This window comes from Anabrus simplex, chromosome 1 (assembly GCF_040414725.1).
Source record: "Anabrus simplex isolate iqAnaSimp1 chromosome 1, ASM4041472v1, whole genome shotgun sequence".
Classification (NCBI taxonomy): Eukaryota; Metazoa; Arthropoda; class Insecta; order Orthoptera; family Tettigoniidae; genus Anabrus; species Anabrus simplex.
The window spans coordinates 254,008,800-254,028,144 of NC_090265.1; the positions used below are offsets into that span (position 1 = coordinate 254,008,800).

The 19,345-nt window shown below is 42.2% G+C and overlaps 1 protein-coding gene across 1 annotated transcript in view; it reads right to left on the minus strand.

Moving 5' to 3' along the window:
* Positions 1–15,865, minus strand: part of LOC136864627 (probable cytochrome P450 304a1) — an 86,763-nt gene extending 70,898 nt beyond the window's left edge. Inside the window, exon 1 of the mRNA XM_068226082.1 lies at positions 15,764–15,865. Coding sequence (XP_068082183.1) covers positions 15,764–15,854 — 91 coding nt within the window. The 5' untranslated portion in view covers positions 15,855–15,865. The remainder of the gene's footprint in view (positions 1–15,763) is intronic.
* Between the last annotated feature and the right edge of the window lie 3,480 nt (positions 15,866–19,345).

Here is a 19,345-nt window from a genome sequence, read left to right on the forward strand (position 1 = left end):
TCTGACGTCATTGTCACGTCAAAATCACAAAAAATGGGTTGCTTCCATGCAGCAACGAGCCCTCAAACCGTCGCTACCTGGACGTTGCTGTGAAGCCCTAGTATACGGTCATCAGATGAATCGTATGAAATACGTCCGTCTATATTCATTTCATCAAATGTCAAAACCTCGATCTTTTCAGACTCCTTGTAATTTACTGCGCTGGCTTTCAACAGATATAGCACCTCTGTTAAAATTCCGGGCCTACATTTAAAGCGCCGAATCCATTTTTGTAAGGTTTACCGACATGGTAAAGGAATGTTCCGGTTCCTCCAATAATCATATGCTTTTCTGGAAAGCGATCTCAATGACAAAGCATTTGCTATGTCCTCCGAGGACCATTTCACTCGTTTATTGCCTCCCAAGAGACATCGAATCTGCCCTGGCGTAAAACATTTGGACATTATCTTAACTACTTCCTCTCTGTGTGCACTCTTCTTCACTTTCGGCGGAGACGGTTGTTGTCTTTCTGAGACTAGATACCTAGGTCCCTTGAGCTTCTTTAGAGCAGTCTCCCTTCGTTCTAAAATCGCCTTTTCCTTTTCAAAAATCTCCACCCGCTTACGGAGTTTTAAGATCTCCTCATTTTGAAGCGATTCAGTGCTAGTCGCCTGGTCAACTTTCCTTTTCTTTGGTGACAAAGTCTCTAATGTTGACCGCGCCCGCTTCTTTACGCTCCTAACTTCATGACGCAAATCTCTACCACTGGAAATCTGTAAAATGAAGATAAACCTTTATGAGCGATCACGTTTTAAACATATATAACATCGAAATTGCGATCGTTAAGTAAAATAAGCCTAACTACTTAACGTTCGAAGTATATGAATAGTTGTAAGTTAATATACTGTCGTAATTCGGTGTTCTCACAAAAAAACGTTCTGCTGGCAAAGAACAGAACAAAGTAAAAAGATTCAAAAATTTGTTCCAGTACCAGGAATCGAACCCAAGTCTTCTAAACGAAAGTCAGCTACCGTAGCCAGTATACAATACCGTAGCACGACAGAATCAGTACTCGTACTTCCACGTAGCTGGTCAAATTTATTACGATTTATTAAATATTGTATTTATTAAATATTAAATATTAAATATTGCATGAAAAGTAGTAGACAGCTAGGCCTACCTGCTCTGCTGTTTGGCTGGGAACGGTGTTAGTGGTTGAACACGAAGCTTTATCACCATGCCAATTTGCAATGGACAGAGACGGAACAGCATCTGCCCGCAAGATTTTTCTCTGCGGTAATCGCAGTAGTTCATTTCTCAAATCTCGTTCATAATCCTCTTGACGAAAATGTATGGAACATACTCTGACATTATCAGGATTAAATTTGTCACTTCGCTTACAGCGCAACACCCACACTCGCCTAATCTCCTTACGTTTTTGAAATCTGTGGTATAAGACACCAGTTGATTTCGATCCCCAATTAGTAGCCTACATTGTGCCATAGCACAATTAACTTTATATTTAGAAACCTAACTCATCTTTAACACAACAATCAACACAATACGAAAAATGTTACAAGACTGCGTATTGCAAAATAGACCTATACTGAAAGCGAGTTTCTTATCGTTTACCGCAACAGCTGCCGACAGGAGACCTCCACGTGACGTCAGCATGAGGCGATGCTACGCTGGAAGCAAAGCGCGGGAGTCGGGAATGTGCCCCCCTGGGGCTGATTGGCTTCTCGTGTCGCGGACCGAAAATGGCTTCCTACTGAATGGACTTACAGTCCGAGGAATACTACTTCGCAGTGGCGGCCGGTCAGTACGTGCTACCGGGCTCCAGCACGTAGCTTGGGACTGTAAGGAATATTATTTATGTACAGTAAAATTATCCCGGTGCCTTTTCGTTGTTTTGAGTACGATATGAATTTGTGTTTTGTGAAAATCAGGACGAGATCTGTCGAACACCTAGCGCCGTTCTCCCGGGGAACAAGGCTCGTGCTCATGTGAAGTGAGCCCTTGCCTGTAGCCTGAAGGAAGCAATACGCAGGCGCAGCCAAGCTTGCAACACTCCCCCTAGCCGGCGGAGTATACCATAAACCGGGATCAACTTTCACTGATCCCGTCTATAGTTACTTCCTCTCCCGCAAGGGGGTAGAATTACTCGATGTCTCCTGCTACCCGGAGCGCAGCGAGGGATCCAGTCGGCCGTGCTTATGTTGAACGTGGTAAGCGAATCTGCCACTAGAGAGTAGCATCGTCTGGGTTCGAAAGTAAAGCGTAGGTGGAGGCAATCTATCTCAAACATGCTTATTAAAATATCCATCTTCCTTTTGTGTCAAAAATAATGAATTCGTAGGTGAGTCAAAGAATCTTTGACTGACCCTAAATGTTATCCCGCATTACAATGTAATTTACTCTGGTGAAATGAAATAGCGTATGGCTTTTAGTGCCGGAAGTATCCGAGGACATGTTCGACTCGCCATATGCAGATCTTTTGATTTGACTCCCGTAGGCGACCTGCGAGTCGTGATGAGGATGAAATGATGATGACGACAACACGTACACACAATGATGGTTAAAATTTCAGACCCTGCCGGGAATCGAACCCGGGATCCCTGTGACCAAAAAGGCCAGCGCGCTAACCATTTAGCCATGGAGCCGGACATTTACGCTGGTAACCTAATAGGGGAGGTCTCAATGAATCAGTTGGCAGCTCTTTCAGTTGCTTTGTGCAGTTTTTAATCTCGCGGTTATATTACTGGTGCGTGTTTTTCCTGTCATTGTGTTAGTGCTAAAGTTTATACGAAGATTTATCAAATTATTTATCCACCGCAGTGTATATAAAGTGAAATTAAATTAGTGTTCTTAGTGGGGATCTATATTCCCACGATTCTATTTGCACTGATGTAAGTTGCGCCATTAGGTTAGTAAAAAAATATTTCTTCAATGAATTATTTATCTCGTAGACAGTTGTCGAAGAATTCATCTGCTTCCAAATTAATGTTGTTTTTGTTTGTTCTGAGTAATAAATTGCGAGAAAAGTTGTATTATTATTATTATTATTATTATTATTATTATTATTATTATTATTATTATTATTATTATTATTATTATTATTATTTCTATTATGATTATTAGTAGTAGTAGTAGTAGTAGTATTACCAAGTTTGAAGTATGCGTTGTTCATCATGGCAATATGCAGATTTAAAACAGCGTATTTAGCTTGTTTTTTGTAGCACGTAGGACGATTTTTTCACGAGCCGCCACTGCTACTTCGCCCGCGGCATGCTCAGTCATGATGGTGGCTTCAATAATATTCGTCATCAGTTTTAGAGCTGTGGTCATTGCAGAGGGAAGGATTCATATTCCTGAGAAGGATAATTGGTGCCACAATCGTCCACCCTAAGATGTTCGATGGTACTCCAGGTGACTCCAAATTGTTCAAAATCTTTGTCGTGCAGTTGGCAGCCTCATCTGTATGACACGTCGTGTCAATAGACTTTTCAATTTATAGAAAACCGGATAATACTTGTGAGTGCTGCTTGTTGATGACGTTGACAGCTTCATGTCTTGGTGCAAGAATTGTTCTTGGACACAACCATGCGTCTTAGGTGAAAACCTGTGCCCACCTATGACGAACATTTTGGATCTTTATTTGCCGTGGATTTGGCTGGGCATCGCACACATGAACACAGACAGACAGACAGACAGACAGACAGACAGACAGACAGACAGACAGACAGACAGACAGACAGACAGACAGACAGACAGACAGACAGACAGACAGACAGACAGACAGACAGACAGACAGACAGACAGACAGACAGACAGACAGACAGACAGACAGAATCATGAACTGAAGGAAAATGGCTTCCTATTCCACGGACTTAAAATGGCATCTTGACTGATACCGGTATATGTATTATTCCTTGTTTATTATTATCGTCTATCCTGTACCATTTATGTTTCCTCTAAATGTATACGTGTCCAACCCTTGTCCCCTTTCTCTACGGGGTTTGGGTATGAAATGAGGTGAATCTTCGTAGCGAGTTTTTACGACCGGATGACTTTCATGACGTCAACCTAATCAGATGAGGTAATGAGATGAAATGAATGACATATATGATAGTAAGAATGAAAAGGATGAAACCCGGCGCCAGCACATAGCCCACTCCTCTCGAATAGCTCAAGACTTTACGTCCACATCCGATGGACGAATCACCAACAACACCGTCATATGCCCTCACACCATATAAGATCAAAACGGCTTCCTACGTCCTGGACTTAAAATGGCTCCTTGAATATTGTGTTCTCTACCTCTTACGTACGTTGCCTAGCGACAGCGACTCTATGCATTTAATCTTGGTGACAGCACGTTGGATTGTCATATCCCAATGCATGTTTTCCGATGGTTTTTCGTTCATAACTCACCAACGAAAGCGAAAATAAAAGTTCCGGCTCGAGGTGCATTCGGACCCCTTTCAATCTACCTATGTTCAAAATTTCAGATCTCTGCGTGCTGTAGATTTTGCTGGGCATCGCGCACAGACAGACACAAAGACAGACAAACACTTCCTATTATAATTATAGATTCTGATGCATGTGAACTTCATCCTTAATAACGCCATTGCATGCAGCCATGTTTGATTACTGCCTGTCAAGCCAAAGAGTATACACTTTCTCTGATCACGGAAGAATATCAGGGGCGGCCGTACTTAATGTGCTGAATTACTTTAACAATATTATCTACAATCGAATACAGTGCATTGAAAAAGACGTCAGGCAAAGAATAGGAAATTATTCAACTCCCCTCACAACCAGGTAACTAGTCATGTGCTCCACGCTGGGTGGCTGTGTGATCACCACAGCTCACCGTGCTCGATAGCTGCAGTTAAGTGAGGCCAGTATTCAGTAATCGGGAGATAGTGGGTTCGAACCCCACTGTCGGCAGCCCTGAAGATGGTTTTCCGTGGTTTCCCGTTTTCACAACAGGCAAATGCCGGGGCTGTACCTTAATTAAGGCCAGGGCCGCTTCCTTATACTTCCTAGGCCTCTCCTATCCCATCGTCGCCATAAGACATATCTATGTCGGTGCGACGTAAAGCAAAATAGCAAAACAAAACAAAAATGATCACAACTCAGCGAGAATTTCTAAGCTTTTAGCCAGAAACTAGGAACTCTGACTTTTGCTCACGCGTGCTCAACTCCGATAGGCTGAAGAAACAACAGCCAAGACATCACTTCACAGCGATTGTTCGTTCGACCACCGAGAGGCAGCACTATTGTCGCGGCCACGAAATTAGGCGGGTCAGAAAAATTACGCTGTTGCCAAGGTTATGTAGCAACTGGCGAAGAAACGTCTAACTGAACACATCATTTCGGAGCGCGAGGCAGGTTGTTCTCTCTCAAGCTCCTGATGTTACTTCATACAATGTTTCGAGACAAATTATACTACAAGCTTCAGAAAAGATTGCGGATTCCAGTGGTGTAACTATTTTCCATATAAATCACTTTAAATAATTATGAAAAATAAAATCTTGAACGAGTAAGTTTAGATCCGTAGAATCATGTATTGAAAATTTCAGTAAGCGGCCAAGTTTTTATTTCTTCAGCCAATTCAATTTTGTCTGCGGGTAACATGTAAAAAATCGCCTGACTTATATTTTTTATTTGAAACATATTTCCGTAAGTCTTGTAATTTTCCTGGAAAATGACCCGGAAAGCGATCATGTAAATGTCGCAAGCTGAGGCAGTTCGGGGCGCGCGCACCACCACAGGCTGCAGGACCCCGTCAATACTTTCGGATTACATATTAATCCGTATCAGTTTTATTACATTATAACTTTAAATATTTGAATATTGTATATTGTACCGAGTAACATAGAAAAAGAACTACTTTAAAGAATAGGTTTACATTAATTTACAATGAAGTAAGAATCGGTTTCTGGCTTCAAGGCAGTCTTAGTCACTGTCATCACTCATCTCACTATCTATCGAGTCGTCTTTTACACTGATGATGAATGGCTCCATTCTTTCGTCCCTTATTATTTCCTTGGCCCAATCGTCTGTTTGAACATTTTCCGCGCGATTGAAGCATTTTTCCCAATCTGCAGCAGCCACACGGTCGATGGCTTCTGACTTCTTTATTTTGAATGTCTTGTTCCTCTCTGCCACTTCTCTCTTGACTTGAGCCCAAATCAATTCACGTTCACTATTCATCTTTAACTGCACTTACGATGCGAGCTTAACAGCTGCTTGACAGGGAATGACTCGGGTAGGGTGACCTGGAGCGGATGGGCTTCAGTTTGACAGCACTGCACGATCAGCGTTGCCAATCCGTGCCCCGGGGGTAAGCGACTCTCGACCGTCTGTCGCTTCGCCGTTCCCATATCTGACGACAGCGCAGTTTTCCTCACCCGCCTAATTTGGTGGCCGCGACAATAGTCACACTTGCATTACGATCGATATGAGAACGTGGCAGGTGGCACCCTCTTGACTCAGCGGTAGTATTTAAGAGGGGATCGCTCAAAGCAAACGGGAAAACAAAATACTGTAGAGCTGTCCCCGCCAGGTCTTTTAATACCAAAGAGGATAGAATACTACCAACTTGCCTATCCCATAGCCACATTTTTGTAAATCGATGAACTATAAAAATTGTACTTTTTATGTTGTCAATATGAGGACATGATATTGTGATTTTCTTTCTTTAAAAATGTCTGGTTTATAAATGTCACGATAAAAACATAACATTTCATTTTTAATTACGCGTTGCTGGTTTTATTTCAGTGATTTTGCTAACATAGGGAAGTTCTGCTTTTGCGCGCTCACACCAAGTGTTTAAGTTCATGAATATTTTGCCATTGCAGGTGTTATTGTGTGTTTATTATATAGTTTTATAGTTTTTTTATGAGGAATGTGTATATGTGTTGGGGTTGTTTGCGTGTTTGTTCAGTATGGAAAACACAGTGGAGACCCTCTTGAAAACCACATGTTTCTAAATATTTTTATTTTTTGGAGGGGGGGGGGATGGGTTACAGCACACAACTGATTTTATGCACCAGCCGCCACTGAAATACTATTCTCAGCTGGATACTCTTTGATTTTCTAACTTTTCTCAGCTTCCAAATGTGTTCAACAGATGGCAAAGCGTTTCTAATAACATAGATGCTGCTAAGAGAGAAAAGTGTACGTACAAACAGATCCCATCATCACATACGTCTTGGACATTATCTGGGAACACCTATAGGATAACCTAGCTACACTTAATAATGTTCTCTGCCTGAAAAAGAAAAAGAAAAAAAGGAAAACCGTTCCTTCGAGACTAATCTGTGAGCTCACAAGAGAACCGTTCTATATAGAAGAACTGCGATTTAAAAAACATACTGTGGCCTTCTACGAAACAATACCAAGCTTTACATCAACAACTGCAGGATAAAAAAGCGAATTCGCTTAAGTGCGGCCAGTATCCAGTATTCGGGAGATAGTAGGTTCGAACCCCACTATCAGCAGCCCTGAAAACAGTTTTCCGTGGTTTCCCATTTTCACACCAGGCAAATGCTGGGGCTGTACCTTAATTAAGGCCACGGCCGCTTCCTTCCCACTCCTAAGCCTTCCTTGTCCCATCGTCGCCATAAGACCTACGAACTGCGGCGTAGCATAATGCGCTTTTCATTAAATGTTCATAAAACCCACGGCCGACTGGATCTCTCGCTGCGTTCCTTATACCGGCCTTGACAATCGCTTGTGAAGCCCAGCATAAAGCTGTAATTGGAAAGTTTCACCGTAATGCCGCTGGAGCGCTGGCCTACTACCCACCGATAGGAAGCTGTACACCGCAAATTGCCGCATTCCCAGTTTTATTTATATGGTTTTGCTGTAGTAAATGTTGGCAACGTGTTCGCAATGAGGTGCTTGTTGGCTTGATATTGTGATCTGATAGTTATGCGCTAGTGAGTTTATTTTTTATTGTGTAGTGTGGTAATTATATTTTTTAAATTGTGTTTACAAATCTTGGAATTTGTGACATTCTTGTGCACCTTCTCGTACTTCGAGCAGAAATTTTATGGAAACAAGAACAAAGTGATTTCTCGCTGTAATTTCGTCCTGAACAAGGATTTTAAATTTATGAGCTAATTCGTTTTTAATGGTGTGGTGATTTGCTTTTCTTTAACTGTGTCAGGAAATATTCGAATATATATTGCTGTGTGCCTTTTTTGTATTCCGAACAGGAAAAAAAGAGCAAAGGGACACTATCATTTCACGAATTCTCTGTAAACCAGGACAAAACTACGGAGTGGCTAAAAACAGGTAGCACTCTCATCTTAGTTTTCCGTTTCTATTTCGGGTATTTGCTTCTTTCTTTCTTTCTTTCTTTCTTTCTTTCTTTCTTTCTTACTCTGTTTACCCCTCCAGGGTTGGCTTTTCTCTCGGACTCAGTGAGAGATACCAACTCAAGGGTAGTGTCTTGGAGCGTGAGATTGCGGGTAGGGGGATACAACTGGGAAGGATGACTAGTACCTCGCCCAGGAGACCGCAATTTCTATGCTGAACAGTGGCCTTGTGTTGAGGATGGGAAGATTGGAAGGCATATAAAAGGAAGAGGGAAGGAAGCAGCCGTGGCCTTGAGTTAGTTACCATCCCGGCAGTTGCTTGGAGGAGAAGTGGGAAACTATGGAAAACCATTTCGAGGATGTCTGAGGTGGGAATCGATACCCCCTCTACACAGTTGACCTCCCAAGGCTGAGTGGACCCCGTTCCAGCCTTCGTACTACCTTTGAAATTTCGTGGCAAGGCCAGGAATCGAACCCGAGCCTCCGGGGGTGGCAGCAAATCACGCTAATCAGGTATTTTTACCCATGCATTTTCTTTCATAGCATAATCCTTTAGGCGGTGTCGTATTTGCCATATGACAGCAACACAACACATTTTAATCCAAGATAATCTGAACTTTATCATTTAAACATTGACAAGTAAGAATCACTACTGCTATGACGGTAAGGCCAACGTATGAAGTGTTGTTACCTGAGCAATGGGGCCGATGACCTAGATGTTAGGCCTCTTTAGACAACAAGCATCATCATCATCATCATCGAGCAGAGAACAGCTTACCATTTATTTACTCAAAATACTTTTCTCTCACTGAATTTTTATTTACAATTCTTCTTCTTCTTTTTCGCTATTTGTTTTACGTCGCACCGACACAGATAGGTCTTATGACGCCGGTGGAATAAGAAAGGGCTAGCATTGGGAAGGAACCGGCCGTGGCCTTAATTAAGGTACAGCCTGATGTGAAAATGGGAAACCACAGAAAACCATCTCCAGGGCTGCCGACAGTGGGGTTCGAACCCACTATCTCCCGGATGAAAGCTCACAGCTCCACGCCGCGCGGCCAACTTATTCCAACCTACTGCATTTCAAGTAAAATTATTGTCTGAATTTAGCACGGCCAACTTGTCCGGTATTTAATATTCTAGTGAAAGGTATGATTAAAATTTAAACATGTTTGAGTCAAAATATTTATGTTATGCATACAACGAATATGGAAAAAGTAAGACTTTCATGTTTTGTCAAGTCCCCTTCCTGAGAGTAGGCTTGAAGAATTTTAAAACTCTAATTGAACAATGACTCTTAATCTCAATATTAACACCAGAAGACAAAGTATTGTGGTAAGTTCTGCTATGTATCTAAATGCCATGATAATAAAAACAATTACTATTATTCCTCACAATTAAGGAACGTCAGTTGGACTACTCCATCCTCCGCAGTTTCATTTCACGACGTTATTTTGGCACATATCAATGAAGGTAGCGTTTAGGATTAATCATTTTAACAATATTAGTCAATTGAACACACTATTTTTTTTCCCTAAATTAAGATACATCGGCAATCAGAGTCAATAAGAAAACGTCAGGTGGTCTAAGTCATCTCCCCGCAGTTTCATTTCACGACATCATTTTGGCAAATATCAACGAAAGTAACCTTTAGGATTAATCATTTCAACAGTGATAACCTATGTAACATTCTCTATAAATCTAAATTACGATAAATCGACAATCAAAGTCAATATATTTTCCATAAAGAAGTATGAATTTCTACCGCCAATAGGTCGGCCGCCAGCGCCACGTGCCGAGCTGTGTAACTACTCCGATTACAGTGCGTGGACCCGATTGTCAAGGCCGGTAAGGAGCTAGCTAGAGCGACGCATCAAGTCGGCCGTGATAAAACCATTCAAAAGGGGAGGCAAAACAATATGACTACGACAGTTATATCAAGACGAGTTATCTGATCTTTTATTTGCTATTTGCTGTATGTCGCACCGACACAGGTAGATCTTATTGCGACGATGGGATAAGAAAGGCCTAGGAATGGGAAGGAAGCGGCCGTGGCCTTAATTAAGGTGTGAAAATAGGAAACCATGGAAAACCATCTTCAGGGCTGCCGACAGTGGGGTTCGAACCCACTATCTCCCGCATGCAAGCTCACAGCTGTGCGCCCCTTACCGCACGGCCAACTCGCCCGGGTCCTCTAGTAATATATTTGGAGTGAAGAGGAATTAAAATCCTCAGCGAGGTCCGGAATTGAACCCGGGACCCTGTGAATTGAAAGGCAAGAAACCGGACACATGAAGAGATATGTCCAAATCACACAGAGAGAGAGAGAAAGAGAGAGAGAATCCGCAATACATAACTGCCCTAGAACAAGGGGTACCGTACGGTAACAGCATCAAATAGATAGTAATTTTCACACCGTTTATCTTAGGATAAAATGAGCTTACATATGTTTTTAAAAATTTTGAAATTCCCCTGTTTTACAGTTCTCCCCGATCAGGAAACACAGTATAACTGGTAACAAAGTGTCGTTTATATTTATTGACCGATGTTTGCTTTACGTGAAGTGTGAGGTCATCATAGTCAACAACTAAGCGTGTCATGTGTGTGAAGTCCATCTGATAATTTGTGTATATCTTGTGTCTAAACTTGCATTTAGAATTCATGGGGCTAGGTTTGGGAAGGAAGCGAGTTTGGCCCAAATGTTAGGTTCACCGTGATGGAGGTTATTCCTGTTTTAACCCTTAAATGCACAGCATTGCACATGTGCAAAGGAGAATTCACTTGTTTGATATATCTATTCTACGATTTTACAAGTGTGTATTTACTTCTACCTTGCAGCCGAACTCACTGTATTAAAAAATTAAATCTTTTATTTTATGATTTTCCTTTCAAATCGTCTGGAGTGAAGTATGAACTTTACACAGTTAAGGTAAAGCAACTAAGTTGTTATTTAGCTCAGAGAATTCTTGAGCAAGGACATCCAAAGATAATGTGAGGTTAGTTACAGTAATAGTACAGCTTTGCATACACCGGTACGTAAAATATTCAGCACTCTTGACATTTTGACTGAACCAATACATTTAAATCTATTTTGTCAAATAATTGTTTAAATATTTTTATTTCTTAATTTGTTTACCCTCCAGTGTTGGTTTTTCCCTCGGACTCAGCAAGGGATCCCACCTCTACCACCTCAAGGGCAGTGTTCTGGAGCGTCAGACATCGGGTTGTGGATACAACTGTGGAGGAGGACCAGTACCTCGCCCAGGTGGCCTCACCTGTTATGCTGAAGAGAGGCCGTATAGGGGGATGGGAATATCGGAAGGAATAGACAAGGAAGAGGGAAAGAGGCGGCCATGGCCTTAAGTTAGGTACCATCCCGGCATTTGCCTGGAGGAGAAGTGGGGAAACCACGGAAAACCACTTCGAGGATGGCTGAGGTGGGAATCGAACCCACCTCTGAGTGGACCCCATTCCAGCCCTCGTACCACTTTTCAAATTTCGTGGCAGAGCCGGGAATCGAACCCGAGCCTCCCGGGGTGGCAGCTAATCACGCTAATTACTACACCACAGAGGCGGACGTTTAACTATTTTTTCTGGTGATAATGAATTAATTTAGAATGAAAAAATCATTATTTAAATTATCAATTGCGTATTTAAGGTTTAAGGAAAAAAAGAAACGCGATTATCAGCTTCTCTTTGTAACTCAAATTAAAACAAAGAATGTCAAATAGAAGTTCAACGAAGGAACTGGGAAAAACGAAAGGCAATTAATTAATTTTAAATTCTAAGAAGAAATCAGCACATCAAAAATGAGTAAATATTTCTATAAGAAGCATATTATTCAAAATTTAGGAATTAGACCATACTTAGTCATAAACCGAGGGAAGGGATCAGCAGTAGTCACGCCATATGCTGGTATGATAATACTGTCATTAGTTTAACGTCTCACTAATGACTTTTACGATTTTCGGAGACGACGAGGTTCCAGAATTATGTCCCTCAGGAGTTATTTTACATGCCAGTATATATATATATATATTTTTTTGCAAGTTGCTTTACGTCGCACCGACACAGATAGGTCTTATGGCGACGATGGGACAGGAAAGGACTAGGAGTTGGAAGGAAGCGGCCGTGGACTTAATTAAGGTACAGCCCCCCCCCCAGCATTTGCCTTGTGTGAAAGTGGGAAACCACGGAAAACCATCTTCAGGGCTGCCGACAGTGGGGTTCAAACCCACTATCTCCCGAATACTGGATACTGGCTGCACTTAAGCGACTGCAGCTATCGAGCTCGGTAGCCAGTAAATCTACCCACTGAGTCTAGAGTATATAAGCCCCTTCAAACAACACCGTATTACTGGGAGCGATGCCGCCAGCTTGAGCACAGAAAGCTAGCACTCTACTGTCTGAGCGACTCAGTCCTTAGAAGGTAAGATGGCGTGGATCCCCTGTCTAGTTCCGAAGTGGGGAACCACAGAGAACCATTTCTAGGATAGCCGAAAGTAGGATTTAACCCGGTCTTGAAATTCCAAACTAGATTAATTCGTGACAGTGGGGGGAATCGAATCTGGATCAACTCAAAGCAATGGCGGCGTCATATTTCTGTACTGACATAGTGGCGCCATGGGCATACCAAGGCAACCCATTCACTGAGCATTGTTTGGAACTGCCTATTTACACCCTGCAGGAGGGGGCGGTAGAATACATCCACAGAATCCTCTGGTATCGTGATAGCTCCACTCATTGAAATATCCGTTCACACGTTGTCCTGAAAGTTCTACTCAGCAAAATTTCATCTCAGTAAAATATCCGCTCACAAGTTGTCCCGAAAGTTTCACTCAGCAAAATTTCAGCTCAGTAAAATATCCGCTCACAAGTTGTCCCGAAAGTTCCACTCAGCAAAATATCAGCTCAGTGAAATATCCGCGTAAAATCCCGTCATTTATGAAATTTATGAAGTTAAGGGGCTCTGACCCGGTCGATTGACGGGAAAATAGGCTGTGGATTTTCATTTATTATTTCATTTATTCTGATTACCATCACACTTTTAATAAATGAAATAATTATGTTTCAAATATTTAGGTGTGTTTAAAATAAGTTTATAAAAACTTCGTCGTTATTTTCATACTAGGAGGAGCTTTCTCAAAGTCAGTTACATTTTATTTACAAAATTTACAGTACATTCAGACCAAAGATCACGCCATACGTCATGGGATGGGACTACGTTTCATTGAGTTTATTCCATTTTTTGTAAGAATGAGATCACTCTGAGACACGCTCTAACGTTGGCTGTATCTTCGTACCTCTTTACTGTGATCTCGATTATTTCATACAACCTTCAGTATGCAGTTTTCCTTCTGTTTCCATAAAAATTTCTATGAGATCTCCTGTACGCGGGGGCTGAATTTATCGCTTCTTTCTTCAAGCGAAGCCCCGTCTCTAATTCTGGGATTTGGCCATTCTAGTAGGTTGTTTAGGCGATTTTGCGCGTCGTGATGAGGATAAAATGCTACGAGGTGCAAATGAAATGAAACGATAATTAAAACTTCAAAATGTACTCACTGACTAACATCTAGAACGAACGATGATGAAAAAAATGACCATGAATCCAAAATAATCTGCGAATCCAATTCACAATACCTCATATTCTGAGATGATGCTTGTCGTCCAAAGGGGATGCAAAATCCAAGTCACCAGTCCCTCGTAATTTTATTAATCTTTGGTAAAGCAGAACCATGATGTTCCTACTATAGTGGTAGTAATCACAGGTAACGTAAACTCATGGTGTTCCTACTATAATGGTAGTGATCACTGGTAACGTAAATTCATGGTGTTCCTCGTATGGCGGTATTAATCACAGGAAACGTAGACTCATGGTGTTCCTCGCATGGTGGTATTAATCACAGGTAACGTAGACTCGTGGTGTTCCTCGCATGGCGGTATTAATCACAGGTAACGTAGACTCATGGTGTTCCTCGCATGGCGGTATTAATCACAGGTAACGTAGACTCATGGTGTTCCTCGCATGGCGGTATAAATCACAGGAAACGTAGACTCATGGTGTTCCTCGCATGGCGGTATTAATCACAGGTAACGCTGACTTATGGTGTTCCTCGCATGGCGGATTAATCACAGGTAACGTAGACTTATGGTGTTCCTCGCATGGCGCTATTAATCACAGGTAACGTAAACTCATGGTGTTCCTCGCATGGCGGTATTAATCACAGGTAACGTAGACTCATGGTGTTCCTCGCATGGCGGTATTAATCATAGGTAACGTAGACTTATGGTGTTCCTCGCATGGCGGTATTAATCACGGGTAACGTAGACTTATGGTGTTCCTCGCATGGTGAGACTAATCACAGGTAATGTAGAGCCATGGTATATGACACATAATGGAACCACTCACAGGTAACACAGACCCATCTTGTTCCACACATAAAGGTACTACTTATAAGCAACGCAGATCCATGGTGTTCATCACTTAATGGGACTAGTCAAACGCCCCGGTATTCCCGTGGTGTTCCTCACGTAGTGGAACTAATCACAAGCAATGTAGACCCGCGGTGTATCACACAATATGGTGCCACCCACAGGTAACAGAGACCCATGGTCTTCCTCACACAAAATCACTATTGACAGGCAACGCAGACCCGTGGTGGTCCTCTTATAGATGATTCCAATTCCATCATTCCTTGTTCGCCCCTTTTAGTCACCTCTTAAGACAGGCAGGAGATACCGTGGGTGTATTCTTCGTCTGTGTCTCCCACCCACAGGGGGTAGTCGGGTTTTTGAAGGGCACAAGAAAGTTAAAGATATATTGCATCTCGTACGTTGTCGGCATGTAAAAGATCTCTGGTGACACATCTGATGTTAACCAGACATAAATAATTTAAACTCAACCATAGATAACAAGACAGGGACCCATTTCTCTGACATCTCTTTAAAGGAAACCGAAACATTAACATTAAAAGCACCGGATGAGTTGGCCGTGCGGTTAGGGGCGCGCAGCTGTGAGCTTGCATCTGGGAGATAGCGGGTTCGAACCCCACTGTTGGCAGCCCTGAATATGGTTTTCCGTGGTTTCCCATTTCCAGACCAGGCAAATGATGGGGCTGTACCTTAATTAAGGCCACGGCCACTTTCTTCCCACTCCTAGGCCTTTCCTATCCCATCGTCGCCGTAAGACCTATCTGTGTCGGTGTAACGTAAAGGTAGTTGAAAAAAAAAATATTTAAAAAATTAGCAAGTTGAAATCCAAATGCCTGCACACGGTACCTAAAGCCAAAGGATTATTATAAATCCGAGGTTACTAAGTAGTGGAAACATTTACATTCCTCTCATTTATGGCTCGTTGCAAGATCTCGATTTTGGGAAGTAGGGGCCAAGACTCATGGAAGTTAGCTATGATGTTTCTACTTGGAATGAGGCAAAAGAGTGAAAACACTTACCTGGTGGAAAGTTTGGTGGTCTGGAGACAGCATGGCGGTACAAGAGTACACCGAGGAGCACTATGACAGCTAATAGTAACACAGGCGACATGGCACCGTACAGTGTTCTCTTCGCTAATGTCAAGTGCGAATTATGTGCCGTCGTGTCATTTTACAACTCCTTATCAAGAGGTCGGAGTTCACTATCCCCTCTGGTTCCTTTCTATGCCATGGTGTCATGTCAAGACTTAATTTGTTTTATTACTAACGCTCCTGTTGTACCACACTTTGTAAATATTTTTGTAACAGTAGTATGTGTGTGTGTGTGTGTGTGTGTGTGTGTGTGTCCGAACTTTGTCCCGTTTCTCTACGGGGTCGGGTATTAAGTGAAATGAATCTTCGCAGTGAGTTATTACGACCGGATGCCCTTCCTGTCGTCTACCTCATTACAGGAGTTCGTGGGATGAAATGAATGACGTGATGTATGATAGTAGGAAAGGAGAGGGTGAAACCCGTTGCCGGCACATAGCCTGCTCCTGTCGAATAGCACCAAGGGGTCTGTTCAAGGCTTAACATCTCCATCCGACGGACAAATTATAGGCTAATCAGTGGCGTCTTAAGCCCTCGTTCCATATGAACATTGTGAAGAGGTTTGGAGACGAGCCCAGGCTATTGGCACGCAATCTAATGATTAAAAATTGTAGACACCACCTTCCCCACCCTGCCGGTCAACATACTGACGATGAAAATATTTTCGACCGACGGGACTCGATCCACCAGTTAACCATGGTGTCAGACCACACCGATCATGGCCACCAGGCGGGATATGTAATAATAATAATAATAATAATAATAATAATAATAATAATAATAATAATAATAATAATAATAATAATAATAAACAAGAAGAAGAAGAGAAGAAGTCCGCCTCTGTGGTGTAGAGGTTAATGTGATTAGCTGCCAACCGCGGAAGCCCGGGTTCGATTACCACGAAATTTGAAAAGTGGTACGAGGACTGGAACGGGGTCCACTCAACCTCGGGAAGTCAATTGAGTAGAGGGGGTTCGATTCCCACCTCAGCCATCCTCATGGTTTTCCAATTTTTCTCCAGGCAAATGCCGGGATGGTAACTAACTTAAGACCACGGACGCTTCCTTCACTTTTTCTTGCATATCCCTTCCTATCTTCCCATACTCCACAAAGTCCCTGTTCAACATAGTAGGTGAGGCCACCTGAGCGAGGTACTGGTCGTCCTCCCAGTTGTATCCCCGTCCAAATATCTCCCGCTCCAGGACACTGCCCTTGAGGCGGTAGAGGTGGAATGTCTCGCTGAATGCGAGGGGGAAAACCAACCCTGGATGTAAACAGATTAAATAAATAAATAAATAAATAAATAAATAAATAAATAAATAAATAAATAAATAAATAAATAAATAAATAAATAAATAAACAAATAAATAAATAAATAATAAATAAATAAATAAATAAATAAATAAATAAATAAATAATAATATAATAATAATAATAATGATAATAATAATAATAATAATAATAATAATGTCAGCCTCTGTGGTGTAGTGTTTAGTGTGATTAGCTGCCACTCCCGGTGGCCCGGGTTCGATTCCCGGTTCTGCCACGAAATTTGAAAAGTGGTACAAGGGCTGGAACGGGGTCCACTCAGCCTCGGGAGTTCAACTGAGTAAAAGTGGGTTCGATTCCCACCTCAACCATCCTGGAAGTGGTTTTCCATGGTTACCCCACTTCTCCTCCAGGCCACAACCCTCTTCCTTCCATCTTCCATATCTATCCCTTCCAATCTTCCCATCCCCCCGCAAGGCCCCTGTTCAGCATACCAGGTGAGGCCGCCTGGGCGAGGTACTGGTCATTCTCCCCAGTTCATCCCCCGGCCCGAAGTCTCACGCTCCAGGACACTGCCCTTGAGGCGGTAGAGGTGGGATCTCGCTGAGTCCGAGGAAAAAACCAACCCTGGAGGGTAAACAGATTAACAAAGAAAGAAGAATAATAATGATAATTGTTACGGAGATATCCGTGGTAGTTAGAGGTGAAAGAAGGTGCGGGCTGGAATAGGTCTCAACTACAGAATTAAAGTTAATTTAAAACTTTAACAAAGGTTATATTTTCTTTTCAAAATCAACAAATAACAGAGTATAGCAGGTACCAAGTAGCAGATCAACGAATTAACAAATTACAGTTCGTTACAAGATTTGGGCTTCGAGCCCCAAGATTAATTTATGAGCTCTCAGCTCACAACCACAATTGCTAAAGAGCAGAAAACCCCTAAGTACAAGGAGCACTTGCTCCTAATTACAATGTTAAGGAAAAGAGCAGACCCGCTCTCAATTTTACAAGCCTATCAAAGGCTGCAACAAACTTCACTTCTATCTGCCCTTAAGGCACACAAGGAAACAGGGGTAATTAATACCCAACCTACGGGACCTTCGCATGAAGAAAACAAAACATCAGGTTAAGTTACTGGCCCAAAGTACAGAAGGGATTGGAGGCGTGACTTGCACTCCTAAAAATACAATATTAAAACCTAAGTGGCTCGAGGCCGATATACAGGGGCTAGTCCCAAGCTAAGGAGGTGACTCGTCTGAAAGATTTAAACACTTTAAGGAAGAGTAGAAACGGTTAGAAAAGCGTAGTCACCTCAACTTCAAAATGAAGGGGAGTTCGAGAGGGTGAAGCACTCTCTATCCCCGAATTACATTTCAAGAAATAGTAGTTTTTACATAGACAGAGAAAGGGATTTACATTTTAAAAGATGGGTTACATATTAAAGGATTCGAACCATCTCCGAGAGTTAAACTGCTGAGTTAGCAAGAAATAAAGATGTTAACAGGCCATTACCTTGTTGGAGATCTGTTGCCCGAAGAAAGAGGCGCGTCCCGTCCCCTGCTACATATCCACACACTAAGAAAGATGTTACTGAAGTGGCCCTGAGACAAGAAAATCAGCAGTTTTTATACCCTCGTGGAAAGTTCGAGGCCTTTCATGAATGATAACAACCCGCCCACAAACTTTTATTGGATAACAGCAAAAACTAATACACAAGACGAGGAAGAAACACCTTATTGGTGGAAAATTAATTACATAAATTTATGATTGGTTACATTGAAAACAGGCGGAAAGAAAGGATTTATATTGCCAACCCACAAACCACAGAACAACATTTAGTAAAAACAAAACTTAGGAATACAATATTTCTTCAAGAAAGTTCATTCCATTGCACCAGAGTGTATTACCATAGTTTTGGGTAGAGACATATGTTAGAGATTGTCCACACTTCTTGTATGTGTATGTTGGGTAATCAGCCCGAAGGCTGGTTTGATCCTCTGCAGCTTCGCCAACAGCTGTCATAAATAGCCTAGGCGTCACTGAAGAGGCGTACTAGGGAAACGAGGAGTGAGGTAGTTTCCCGTTGCTTTCCTCACCGAGCCAGCAGTTGCTCTTACATATCAGTCTGCCAAGCCCACTGAAATGTATGCACCAACTGACCCTATGAGCGATATTTTCACACCATTCATAACAGGGACTGGCTGCATAAGGAATGGTATTACTAGCATCACTCATACCTCAGTC